Source organism: Scyliorhinus canicula, chromosome 13 (genome assembly GCF_902713615.1).
Source record: "Scyliorhinus canicula chromosome 13, sScyCan1.1, whole genome shotgun sequence".
Taxonomy (NCBI): Eukaryota; Metazoa; Chordata; class Chondrichthyes; order Carcharhiniformes; family Scyliorhinidae; genus Scyliorhinus; species Scyliorhinus canicula.
The window spans coordinates 120,871,027-120,885,096 of NC_052158.1; the positions used below are offsets into that span (position 1 = coordinate 120,871,027).

At 47.4% G+C, this 14,070-nt stretch overlaps 1 protein-coding gene across 11 annotated transcripts in view; it reads left to right on the forward strand.

Moving 5' to 3' along the window:
* mcf2l2 (MCF.2 cell line derived transforming sequence-like 2) overlaps nucleotides 1–14,070 on the forward strand; it is a 465,252-nt gene that overhangs the window by 324,058 nt on the left and 127,124 nt on the right. For all 11 annotated transcript variants that reach the window (XM_038816480.1, XM_038816477.1, XM_038816487.1 and 8 more), the window contains one exon: nucleotides 3,205–3,320. In XM_038816480.1, the coding sequence (XP_038672408.1) occupies nucleotides 3,205–3,320 (116 nt within the window). The remainder of the gene's footprint in view (nucleotides 1–3,204; nucleotides 3,321–14,070) is intronic.

The window sequence follows — 14,070 nt, forward strand, 5'->3', positions numbered from 1 at the left end:
AAGTACAGTACATCTACAGGCTCCCCTTTATCCACACCACATGTTACTCCTTTAAATTGATCTAGTAAATTAGTGCAACATGATTTCCCTTTCCCAAAACCATGCTGTCTCTGCCTGATTACCTTGAGTTTTTCTAAGTGAACAGCTATAACTTCCTTTATGATCAACACAACCCCTCCCAAAGTCAAGCTAACTGGCCTGCAGTTTATTTTCCTGTTTTCTGCCACACTCCCTTCTTGAATAAGAGGGGTCAAATTTTCTACTTTCCAATCTGACGGAACCTTTTCAGAATCTAGGGAATTTTAGAACATTAGCACCATCGCATCTGCTACCTCACTTGCTCCCACTTTTAAGACCCTAGATTAAGTCCATCTGAACCCGAAGTTTTGTCATCCCGCAGCTCCATCAGTTTGCTCAGTACCACTTACCTAGTGATTGCAATTTCACCAAGTTCTCCTCTCCATTCCTGCTCCTGATTTACAGCTATTACTGGAATGTTTTTTGTATCCTCTAGAGCAGTGGTTCTCAACCGGGGTCCACATGGAGGTCCATGTGGGGATCCATGTGGGGGTCCATGTAACATTACTGGGGGTCCACACAAAAAAAATACCGAATTGGGGGTCCACGGTGATATTTTAGTGGTCCATAGCGCAATTCTACTTCAGAACAATTGTTATTACTGAGAATTAAATTTTTGCAGTAATCTACGCCATATTAAAATACTAAAAGTAGAAATATTCATGTAACTATGAATTGTTTATGGCAATCAAGTAGAAGAAAAAAACTTTACATTTGACAATGTCGTAAATTTAAAGTTACCTAGAACAAACATAGAACATAGAACATAGAACAGTACAGCACAGAACAGGCCCTTCGGCCCTCGATGTTGTGCCGAGCAATGATCACCCTACTCAAACCCACGTATCCACCCTATACCCGTAACCCAACAACCCCCTCCTTAACCTTACTTTTTTTTTAGGACACTACGGGCAATTTAGCATAGCCAATCCACCTAACCCATACATCTTTGGACTGTGGGAGGAAACCGGAGCACCCGGAGGAAACCCACGCACACACGGGGAGGACGTGCAGACTCCGCACAGACAGTGACCTAGCCGGGAATCGAACCTGGGACCCTGGAGCTGTGAAGCATTTATGCTAACCACCATGCTACCGTGCCCATTTCCGTTCACATTTTCTGATGGGAAAATCACCCATCGTTTCTCCTTGACAAGTTTAATGTATGATTTAACACAGTAATCACTAGAAATTGTGTATATTTGATATGAATTGGTTATTTTTAGAGTAATTTAATTCAATTTAGTAAAAAGTTGTTTTCATTACATTTCATATTAGAATAAGTTTGGCAACGTACGAAAATACTGCTAATCCGTTTCCAACCCTCACGGTAAGGTAGATGGACTTTAGTCATCGGACAGAATATAAGGATTAGTTTACCACGCATATAAGAAGCTTTTTTTTCTGTGGAATGGCTATGGGGGTCCACAAAAAAAATTAAGAGGAAAAGGGGTCCATGGGTTAAAAAAGGTTGAGAACTCCTGCTCTAGAGTGAAGACATATGCAAAACATTTGTGCATTTCATGCGCCATTTCCTTATTATCTACTATTAACTCCTCATTCTCACTCAATAGAGGAGCAACACACTATACTTATGCTTTTCCTGTCTATATACCTGTATAAACTCTGGGGCAGCACGGTGGCACAGTGGCATTGCTGCCTCACGGCACCATGGTTCCAGGTTCAATCCCGGCTCTGGGTCAGTGTCCGTGTGGAGTTTACATATTCCCCCATGTTTATGTGGGTTTCACCCCCACAGCCCAAAGATGTGCAGGGTAGGTGGATTGGCCACACTAAATTGCCCCTTAATTGGAAAAAGTGAATTGGGCACTCCAAATTTATATTCAAAGAAATAGCTGTATAAACTCCTATTATCTGTTTTTTATATTCCTAGCTCACTTCTTCTTGTGCTTTAATTTCTTTGTCTTGATTAATCTTTTAGTCATTCTCTGCCATTTTTTATATTTGAACATAGAACAGTACAGCACAGAACAGGCCCTTCGGCTCTCGATGTTGTGCCGAGCATTGTCCGTGACCAATCATCTGACTTGCAACTCACCTTTGTGCTGTTACATGCGTTTTCCTTAGGTTTGATGCTTTATTTAACTTCTTTAGTCAACCAAGGAAGGCAAATCCTCTCTTTAGAATCTTTCTTTATAGTCCTCGATCTCGGGCTAACCCACAAATTACCTTATTTATTAAATAAAATGTCATAAATTTCCAAGATGTGATTTGAACTCAGAACCTCTAGATCAGGGTTTTTCAAACTCAGGCTGGCAACCCGCGGGTGGGTCAGAGGCGGGCGTAGGGAGCAATTGGGTGTGGCATTCCCTTGGGAGAAGTGCTTAACATCCGCAACCAGCTTTTCAGAATGCCGCACATGATCGGCCTGCGAACGCTGGAGTCTTCCTGCCAGAAGTGGTGGCACAGAGCAGGTCATGCGCCCGGCACGTACACTGACATTACATGTCCTGTAGGTCCATGCTTTGGGCCTAAATGGAGATATTCCTCCATTTTGTAGCTGCCAGCATGCAAGCAACAGGACTGTATGAAGAACTAAAGATGGATCATTTTGTAATCAGGGAGAGTGCGAGAGACACAAACGAGAGAATCTAATGGAGAGAGTGTCTTAAGAGAGTCCACAGCAGGACAAATCAGTGCGGATGTGGGCTGTATCCAGATGTCCAGGGCCCTGTGTGTTATATGCAGAGAAGTACTTGCAAATTAAAGTTTAAAAACTTCAAAGGCATTCGAAGGCTAAGCATGGCGAGTTCAAGGACAAGCTGCTTGATTTTTTTCAAAGGATGCAGCGGGAACTTAAATCGTCAGCTGAAGCCCTTAGCAGGAAGGTAACATTGAATGAGAAAGCAAGTGAGATCATGATGACCAAGCAGTCTCACCTGTCACATTAAAGGTAAGCGATAATGGTATGTCGCAAAGGTCAGCAGACGTGTGCCATGAAGGTCGGTAGGCGTGGGTCGTGAAGGTCGGCCGGCACGAGTCCCAGTAAAAGAAATTTGAAAGACACTGCTTGAGATAATCGAATATCACAAGTCATGATACACATTACAAACTGTCAAATGTTTCTTGCTGAATAGTTCATTTCATTGTTTCTTTTACGTACAGGGTTATGCTACTGAAATGGATAATCAAGAACTGACTCCTCTGATCCCAGTTGCCCTTAAGAACAAGAAAGAAGTCTTGTTTGGAAATCTTTCAGAAATCTATGATTTTCACAATAGGTGATAATACTTTTCAATTACATATAAATAACTTAAATTAATGATAACATTTGATCTTATTTATTTTACATTGTGGTAATGTCAAAGGTATACCAGTCAATTTTGGAAATGAGAAACGTAAAATTGATTGTTGTCTGTGGAATATTGTAAATCTATCAGGAGAAATGATTTCTGATTTGGTTGTATTTTATTTGGGAGGTAGTGGTGTTGTGCACTGGTAATCTAAAGACCCAGAGTCTTGCTCTGGGGACCCAGGTTCAAATCCCATCATGGCAGATGATGAAATTTGAATTCATTAATAAAAATAAAATCTGGAATTAAAAGTCTAAAGATGACCATGAAACCATTGTCGACTGTTGTAAAAACCCCACCTGGTTCACTAATGTCATTTAGGGAAGGAAATCTGCCATCCTTACCTGGCCTGGCACACATCTGACTCCACATCCACAGCAATGTGGTTGACTCTTAAATGCCCTCAGGGATGGGTAATAAATGCTTGCCCAGCCAGCAACACCCATATTCCATGAACACATTAAAAAAAAATTAAACTTGATCTGGATTTCTGAGATGAAAAATTTGCATCTTTATTTTCCAACTGCTAAATTACTGCTCTTGATCAGACTTTTCAGGGAGGCTACATTCAAGGTGTGGAGGCTAAATATTTTCCCTCTGAGAGCGAGAAGAGAGTTTGTAATGAAATATAGTATTAATTTACAATGAAACTATACTGGTAAAGGTGAAAGCTGCTTGCCTATTCAATGGCTGTTTCTAAATCACTGGTAGAGCACAGCTATCTTGAATATTTTGTCTTATAATAAAACATAAGGGACAAATATTTGTAATGAAACCTTATTTCTTCAGGTGCAATAAAGCCCCATGTTGTATCTGTAAAATCTCTGATACTTTGACAAGTGTATTGATCAAAGGTTTCCTGGGGTCCTTATCAAAGGTTTCCTGGTGTCCTTATGTATGAGATGAACAAAGGACAAAACAGGTTCACGGTTTAACACTATTTTATTCACAATTTTCTCACTCAACAAAGTATGACTCGGACTCACAGCTGAGCTCTAGGTTTTACAAACACTTAGTGAAGGAGGTTGGCGAGGCTAAGAGCACTCAATGTGGATGTCTTGTCTGGGCTTTAAAGCCCCGGGTCCCTTCTTCTTGCGATGGTTGTGCTTGGGCTTCGAGGTTATCGCTAAAGACCTGATCCAAATATTCCTTCCTTTATACTGGTCCGCTTGCATTGAGTCATAGGTATACACCCACAACAGGCCGTTGTCCCATTCAGACCCCACTCGTTATTGGGAAAGACAGGATACTCTTGTTTATCCAAAGTAATTCAACCAAGACCCATTGTCCTCTGAAACGCCCTCGTCTGACCAGCCATCAGTTCATTATGGAGTCTGATGGCTTCTTTTGTCTGTCCTTCATCCTGCTGCAAAGCTGATCTCCTGTGTCTGGAGGTTCAGTACATATTTATAGCAAGGCCGTATTCTTTTGTGTAAACGTGAGTGGGAAATTACAAAGTCCATGTAACAATAACGAGTTTATTTGTTGAATTGAGTGCTCTTGCAGACGGCCAGTTCAGCCAGGGCCTCAAGTGGCAGTTTCTGTTCTTGGCCTATGTGTCTTGTCAGCCTGTTCACAGTACCACATTCCCTCCTGTGATCCCATAAGTGTAAACGCATGGGGTCACTAGTTTGGGGAACCCTGGGCTGGATTCTCTGATTCTGAGACTAAATGCTGACGCTGGCGTGGGAACGGTGGCCTTTTATGACCGAAAAAATGGTGCAAAACAGCCACCGATCCCCCTGTCTGGTGGGGCCTAGCAGGCACCCAGTGTAGAGCATCCGGCTCTAGCTGCCGATATGGCCGGAGAATTGCCATTTCCGTGACCGCGAATGCGCATGGAAGCGGCCTGCAAAATAGTGCACCCCTTTGGTTGGCTTGAGACCTCTGATCATTCTCCAACAGTGCCCCCAGCTCCTGCCAAAGTCCCACCTGCACGCGGACCGGCCCTCCCCTGACTGTGGCGGCGTTGGACTGAGTCCGCAGCCGCCACGCCGATTCCCAACAAATGATAGCACACGCGACCGACGCCGTCGGGAATTCGGCTGGTCAGGGGCGGAGCATCGGGTGTAGGTCCTCAGGCAATGTCCTGAGGCCGTCGATACGGCAGGCAGCGTACTCCTAGAGTGGGCCGCTTTGGATGGGGTGGAGCATTGCGAAAGCGGCACCGCCCCCAATTTCGTCGGCCAATCGTCGAATACAATTTTGGTGTCGGCGACCGAAGAGTCCCGCCCCCTATTTCAGAGTGAGTCAGAGATACAAACTCTCCTTACAATATTCAAAGTTTATACAATTACATATTTAAAAACCAATTCCTAAACCAATTCCACATTTAATCAATCTTCCATTTACTATTTCCCATCTTTTAACATAATCATTGTAAAAGCTTGATGTATGGTAACGAGAATAAGTTTAAACTCTTCTGCAGCCACAGGGGGCTTTTCCATTGCCCCAGAATCACCACTCTCCTGCTCAGATGATTACTTTACAGCTTTTCCTGCTTCTCAATCTAATTCAAAATATAACTACATACATACATTAAACAAGCAACCTTGAAATGACAAACAAAATCAGACCACAGAGGGTTAACTCAGTGACACATTGACTTCTTCCAAAACTCGTATTTCCACACTGACGTCATCTTAAACTCATATCCCCCTCTTCTCTTGGACACAAAGGATCCCTCAAGGAGCCTTTTGTCACTGGCCACCTTCCACAAGGTGGTGCAAATATCCTTTTCCTATTTATAGACTTTGGGTCCACGACCCTTGCTTTTTGTTCACTTCTTTTTCTCCGCTAATTCTATCACACACTACCTATCAGTACAGTTATGGAAAGCACGCCTGATTTATGTCAATATTAACATAATAATCATAAAAGTTTGATATATGATAACGAGAACAACAGCAATAATAATAATAATAGTAATAAAATGTAATATGACCTGTCTGTGGTGAGATAACCACTGTAGTTATGTGTACTGCAGTAGGGGGATGTATGCCTGTACCTGTAATACAGGTTCCTCCGGTAAGCCCCTGCCGGCTAGCTCCGCCCACAGGGAGCTTATGTATAAATGTATGAGAGCTGCTCAGACCCTTAGTCTACAGTTGCAGATGGAGGGACAACATCGTACAACAATAAAGCCTCTATTGAACCAGTCTCTCGGCTTTGAGTATAATTGTTAGCACTACAATTTATTGTTGTACGATTTCCCATTCACCATGGACATCAGAATCAAGCCTGACCGTCTGCAGCTGGATCCGCATTCGCCTCACGCCAGAAAAGACTTTGTTCACTGGCTCGCAGTCTTCAAGGCCTACATCTCTTCAGCGGACCCTCCCCCGACGGAGGCTCAGAAAAAGCAACTCCTGTACTCCAGACTTAGCTCCAGCGTCTTTCCGCTCATTCGAGATGCGACCGACTACACCGCAGCTATGGAACTGCTCAAGGAGAACTATGCACCATCGGCGAACACCCTGTTTGCGAGGCATCAACTTTCTACTCGCGTCCAGCAGCCGGGTGAGTCGATTGAGGACTTCTGGAGGGCCCTTATGCCTCTGGTACGAGACTGCGACTGCCGGGCCCTCACAGCCACGGAACATTCCGATTTACTCATGCGCGATGCCTTCGTTACAGGCATTGCATCGGACCCCATCCGGCAACGACTGCTGGAAGGGGTCGCCCCCGACCTCGCGGCCGCAAAGGCCCTGGCGCTTTCCATGATGGCCGCCTCCCGTAGTGCGCAAACTTACTCCGCTAGCCACTCGGCCCACCCATCCTACCCCTCGTGGATCCCGCAAACGGCTCCCCAGGCCCATCCGTCCTACCCCTCGTGGACCCCGCAAACGGACCCCCCAGCAGCCGCCCTCGCGCACTATGCCTGCGCTGCCCGCCGCGCCGCACCGCACCCCCTGGGGGTCCCCACTGTTACTTCTGCGGCCAGCAGAAGCACCCTCGCCAACGCTGCCGGCCCGCACAGCGACCTGCAAAGCTTGTGGCAAGAAAGGCCATTTTGCAGCGGTGTGTCAATCCCGGACGGTCGCCGCTATCGCGCCGCCGGTCCCCACGCCTCAGCCGCTCCCTCAATGGGCCCCGCCGTCTGCTTCCCCCGACCCCACGTGTGATCAGTGGGCGCCGCCATCTTTTGCCGCCCCCCGCCACGTGCGCCCCATGGGCGCCGCCATCTTCATCCACCACAGCCATGTGCGTTCCATGGGCGCCGCCATTTTGTTCCGACCCCACAACGTGCGCTCCATGGACGCCGCCATTTTACCCACAGGTACTGCGGATGCCGCCATCTCGTCTCCAGGGGCCGCCATCACGGGACACGGGTCGCTACCGCTCCTCGTCGGACTCATCTGACTCAACCGCCGATCAACCACTGCTCGCCTCCGTTACGCTCGACCAGTCCCGTCCTCGCAACCTGGCATCCTCTTCCACATCGGTGCTGGTCAACTCATCGACTCCGGGAGCACCGAGAGCTTCGTCCACCCGGACACGGTAAGGCGCTATTCCCTTGCGGTCCATCCCGCCGACCGGCAGATCTCCCTTGCCTCCGGTTCCCACTCTGTCCCGATCCGGGGTTTCTGCCTGGTTAAACTTACTGTACAGGGCGTGGAATTCGACCGTTTCCGTCTGTACATTCTCCCCGACCTCTGCACTTCACTCTTACTAGGCCTGGATTTCCAGTGCAATCTCCAGAGCCTCACCCTCAAATTCGGCGGACCCCTACCTCCCCCCACCGTTTGCGGCCTCGCGACCCTCAAGGTCGAGCCTCCCTCCCTCTTTGCCAATCTGACTGTGGATTGCAAGCCCGTCGCCACCAGGAGCAGACGGTACAGCACCCAGGAAAAGGCCTTCATCAGGTCCGAAGTCCAGCGGCTGCTTCGGGAGGGTATCATCGAGGCCAGCAACAGCCCTTGGAGAGCCCAGGTGGTAGTGGTTAAGACCGGGGAGAAGCACAGGATGGTCGTGGACTACAGCCAGACCATCAACCGGTACACGCAGCTCGACGCGTACCCCCTCCCCCGCATTTCTGATATGGTCAATCAGATTGCACAGTACCGGGTCTTCTCTACTATTGACCTGAAATCCGCCTACCACCAGCTCCCCATCCGTAAATCGGACCGTCCCTACACTGCCTTCGAGGCAGACGGTCGTCTGTACCAATTTCTGAGGGTTCCCTTCGGCGTCACGAATGGGGTCTCGGTCTTTCAGCGAGAAATGGACAGAATGGTTGACCGGTACGGACTGCAGGCCACCTTCCCGTACCTCGACAATGTCACCATCTGCGGCTATGACCAGCAGGACCATGATGCCAACCTGTATAAATTCCTCCACACCGCATCTCTCCTTAATCTCACGTACAACAAGGAGAAATGCGTGTTCCGCACAGACCGCTTAGCCATCCTTGGCTACGTAGTCCAAAACGGACTACTGGGGCCCGATCCCGACCGCATGCGCCCCCTCATGGAGCTCCCAATCCCCCACTGCCCCAAGGCCCTCAAACGCTGCCTTGGGTTTTTTTCTTATTACGCCCAGTGGGTCCCGCAATACGCAGACAAGGCCCGGCCACTTATCCAGTCCACACATTTTCCCCTCTCGGCCGAGGCACAACAGGCCTTCGCCCGCATTCGATCTGACATAGCCAGGGCGGGGATGCACGCCGTAGACGAGACTCTGCCTTTCCAAGTAGAGAGCGACGCTTCAGATGTCGCCCTTGCTGCCACTCTAAACCAGGCAGGCAGACCCGTGGCATTCTTTTCACGCACCCTCCACGCCTCCAAAATTCGGCATTCCTCTGTTGAAAAGGAAGCCCAGGCAATCGTTGAAGCGGTGCGGCACTGGAGGCATTACCTGGCCGGCAGGAGATTCACTCTCCTCACTGACCAACGGTCGGTAGCCTTCATGTTCAATAACACGCAGCGGGGCAAGATCAAGAATGACAAAATCTTGCGGTGGAGAATCAAGCTCTCCACCTTTAACTACGAGATCTTGTATCGCCCTGGCAAGCTCAACGAGCCCCCAGACGCCCTCTCCCGAGGTACATGTGCCAGTGCACAAGTGAACCAGCTCCGTGCCTTGCACGAGAGCCTTTGCCATCCGGGGGTCACTCGCTTGTACCATCTGATCAAAGCCCGCAATCTGCCCTACTCCGTCGAGGAAGTACAGACAGTCACAAGAGACTGCCAGATCTGTGCGGAGTGCAAGCCGCACTTCTACCGGCCAGATCGCATGCGCCTGGTGAAAGCATCCCGCCCCTTTGAACGCCTCAGCGTGGACTTCAAAGGGCCCCTTCCCTCCACCGACCGCAACACCTACATCCTTAGTGTGGTCGATGAATTTTCTAGGTTCCCATTCGCCATCCCATGCCCGGATATGACGTCTGCCACCGTCATCAAGGCCCTGGATTCCATTTTCGCCCTGTTCGGTTTCCCCGACTATATGCCTCACGGTAGCATGGTGGTTAGCATCAATGCTTCACAGCTCCAGGGTCCCAGGTTCGATTCCCGGCTGGGTCACTGGCTGTGTGGAGTCTGCACGTCCTCCCCGTGTGTGCGTGGGTTTCCTCCGGGTGCTTCGGTTTCCTCCCACAGTCCAAAGATGTGCGGGTTAGGTGGATTGGCCATGCTAAATTGCCCGTAGTGTAAGGTTAATGGGGGGATTGTTGGGTTACGGGTATACGGGTTACGTGGGTTTAAGTAGGGTGATCATTGCTCGGCACAACATCGAGGGCCGAAGGGCCTGTTCTGTGCTGTACTGTTCTATGTTCTATATCCACAGTGACAGGGGATCCTTATTCATGAGCGATGAGCTGCATCAATTCCTGCTCAGCAGGGGTATCGCCTCCAGCAGGACGACCAGCTACAACCCCCGGGGAAACGGGCAGGTAGAGAGGGAGAACGGGACGGTATGGAGGGCCGTCCAGCTGGCCCTATGGTCCAGGAGCCTCCCAGCCGCTCGCTGGCAGCAGGTCCTCCCTGACGCGCTCCATTCCATTCGGTCGCTACTTTGTACCGCAACTAACAGTACACCCCATGAACGTGTTTGTGCCTTCCCTAGGAAGTCCACATCCGGGGTGTCGCTCCCGACTTGCCTCACGACTCCGGGCCCAGTCCTTCTCCGTAGGCATGTACGGCACCACAAGGCGGAACCCCTGGTGGACAAAGTACGCCTTCTCCACGCCAACCCTCAGTATGCCTACGTGGAGTTCCCCGATGGCCGCCAGGACACAGTCTCGCTCCGGGACCTGGCTCCCTCAGGTGCCGATCCCATGCCTACACCCCTTCCCGCGCCAACCCCAGCGCCCCCTATTCATCCCCATCAGGTCCATCCCTCATCCCCCTGCCCACCCTGGAGGACACGGAAGATTTCGGCTTGCTCTCGGAGTCATCCCGCCAGCAGCCAGCACCAACACCGCCAATACCTGCACCATCGTTGCCATCACCGCCTGTGCCGACGTCACCACCACAGCTACGCCGATCACAGCAGAACGTTCGACCACCGATTCGGCTCAACCTGTAATCTGCTAACCGGATGGACTCTTGATTTTCCTTGTTGGACCCTCTTGTAAATAGCATCCTTTGTATTAGAGTTACATGTCACCCCCGCCGGACTCATTTTTTACAGGGGGTGAATGTGGTGAGATAACCACTGTAGTTATGTGTACTGCAGTAGGGGGATGTATGCCTGTACCTGTAATACAGGTTCCTCCGGTAAGCCCCTGCCGGCTAGCTCCGCCCACAGGGAGCTTATGTATAAATGTATGAGAGCTGCTCAGACCCTTAGTCTACAGTTGCAGATGGAGGAACAACATCATACAACAATAAAGCCTCTATTGAACCAGTCTCTTGGCTTTGAGTATAATTGTTAGCGCTACACTGTCCAAGGGTGTATTTCCACTTTAGATCGGCAATCCCAAATATTGTCCAAGTTATTTCCTTTAAGGTTGTGACTCTCTTTGCTTTCCCATTTTCCAGGAGTAACCTGCAACATTTGTTTCTGGTATAAGACTTTGTGCATAAAGAGACAATTATATGTTTTTAAGTTAAAGCTTATAGTTATAGTTATTGTTGCATAATGTGATTTGTACAGGCAGCACGGTGGCCTAGTGGTTAGCACAACCGCCTCACGGCGCTGAGGTCCCAGGTTCGATCCCGGCTCTGGGTCACTGGCCATGTGGAGTTTGCACATTCTCCCCGTGTCTGCGTGGGTCTCGCCCCCACAACCGTAAAATGTGCAGAGTAGGTGGATTGGCCACGCTAAAATTGCCCCTTAATAGAAAAAATAATTGGGTAATCTAAATTTAAAAAAATAATAATAAAATAATGTGATTTCTACATAGAAAATCATTTAAATTGGAAACAAATGGGTAACATTTGCCTTGAATAATAATGCTCAATTAGATCAATGTTTTATTCATGTCATTTATGTAATTGTGTACTGTTGCAATAAAAATGAATGTATTCTCCACTTTCCATTTGCTATGCCATTACTCTTCAGCAGTATTCCGCAAAGGAGCAACTGGGTCAATTATCAGAATTTTTTTCTCATGTATTATCTCTAATTTGTTTTTAGTGTTGCAGGCAATTGTTAGATTTATTTTTGTCTGAATGCGCTTTGGAATTCTGATGCAGTGCCGCATAAACAGAACAGAAATCAATGGAAATTAATTTTGTGTTAATTGAAGAGAACATGAATCTAAGACAAGTTACATTGCTGCCTTGCCATATGTTCCCTTCATGTTTAGTGCGTGGTTAACAATGTACATTCACATATTATCAATGTGTTACAGTGCTGAGCAATTGGTACAATAGTACAATAATATAAAAGCAAAATACTGCAGATTTTGGGAATCTGAAATAAAAACAGAAAGAGCTGGAAAGGCTCGGCAGGTCAGGCTGCATCTATTGTTAGATAAAGAGAGGGCCAGAGGTTTGTTCTGGGATTGGGTGTGCAGTGAAAGGAGAATTCCTGACTCTGTTAACCTGGCCTATTAAAAAAATGTCTCCCTTTATTTGGGATTCTAGGGGGTGAGCTAGATTGGAAGTTGGGCCGCAGGGGGAGGCGGGCTGCCTCTGAGATCACGCACTTTATTTAAATTATTTTTTTTAAATTTAAAATTAAAACCTTCCAGCTCTCACCTGCCACCCACACCCACTACACATTCCCCATGCTCCGTCCATTCCAACCTATACAACCTCATATTCCCCTATGCCAACCCATGCCCCTCTATTGATTCCCGTGGCCATTCATATGCCTTTTTACCAACCACATCCCTATGGCCCTTCATAAACATATGCAAATTTAATGACAACTTATATCAACCTATGCCCACCTCCTTTAGCCTTACCCCCTCCATAGCAATTCAACTAGTGTTCTTTGACAACTTGACAATTCTTTGATAGCTTTTACAATTCCTTGACAGTTCCTTGAGAGCTTGACAGTCATTTGACAGCTTTGACAGTTCTAATGAGTTTATACACACAATCATGTTTACTTTTAACAGTGCCTTTCCCAAAGATGTTTCAGGACCATATGCAAAGGGGTACCCTAGCTATCCAAATGAATCCATCAAGTTCAAACCTCCTTTAATCTGCACATTTTGAATTTCACACTCCTGCCCTACCAAAATCCCATTTAAGTGGAGGCAGCTGGTGATTTAAATAACCCGCTACCTTTGTAAAGTGCACATACTTGAACCCCGGCCCGACTCCAGTCCCATCCCACAAAAATAGGAAAACCATGTTTGGGGGCAGTACTTAGAATTGCCAACCATTTCTGGAAATCTTGCTACAACAGAAAGCTAGGCTAGAGTTAACTTTTCAACTCGAATATGGCTCTTCAGAACTGAAGGGAAGTGGAAATGTGATGGTTTTTGTGTTGTTGAAATGAGGAATGAGAAGCTAGAACAAAGGGGAAGATCTGGGATAGGTTAGAGTGCAGGGGGCTTTCTGTATTATAGTGAAATAATGTTTGTACGAGATTGTTGTGCTGTCAAGTAATAATGCGACAGTCTGTGCCAATTATATTCCAAATATTTCAGACAAGATAGAGGGTGGCAGTATATTGGAACAAGGTGTTCTTGCGTTGCAGGACATCGAAATTGGATAGCCAGCCAATCGGTCTTGCAAGCTACATTGTATACATGTTCCATTGAATGTCCAGCACTAAAACGGGCCATTTTGCCAAGCTGGTTTTTATACTTCACATAAAACTCTCCCCACTCCTGTACATCGAACGTATTAGTGTAACTTTGTATTCCTTTCTCCATCAAATGTTTACCCAATTCACCCTTAAATGCATCAATGTGATTCAGCTCAAGTACTTCTTTTGGTCGTGAGTTTCCCATTCTTGCCTCTCTATGAGTAAAGATGTTCCTCCTAAATTCTTATTTTGCATAATTGGTGACTATCATATATTTATGGATCTAGTTCTTGTCTCCCTAAGTGGGGCAGACATTTACCTGAACCTACCCTGTCACAATCTTAAACATTTCTATCAGATCACCCCAGCGCTTTCTCAATTTGGAGTAAGGAGTCCCAGTTGTTCTGTCTTGTCTGATGTTAATAAACCCTCAGTTCTGGTATCATCATTGAAAATCTTTTTTGCACGTTCCTCACTACCTTTATGTTCCATATACATTGAGACCAATACTGCTCAGTACTCCAAGTGTGTT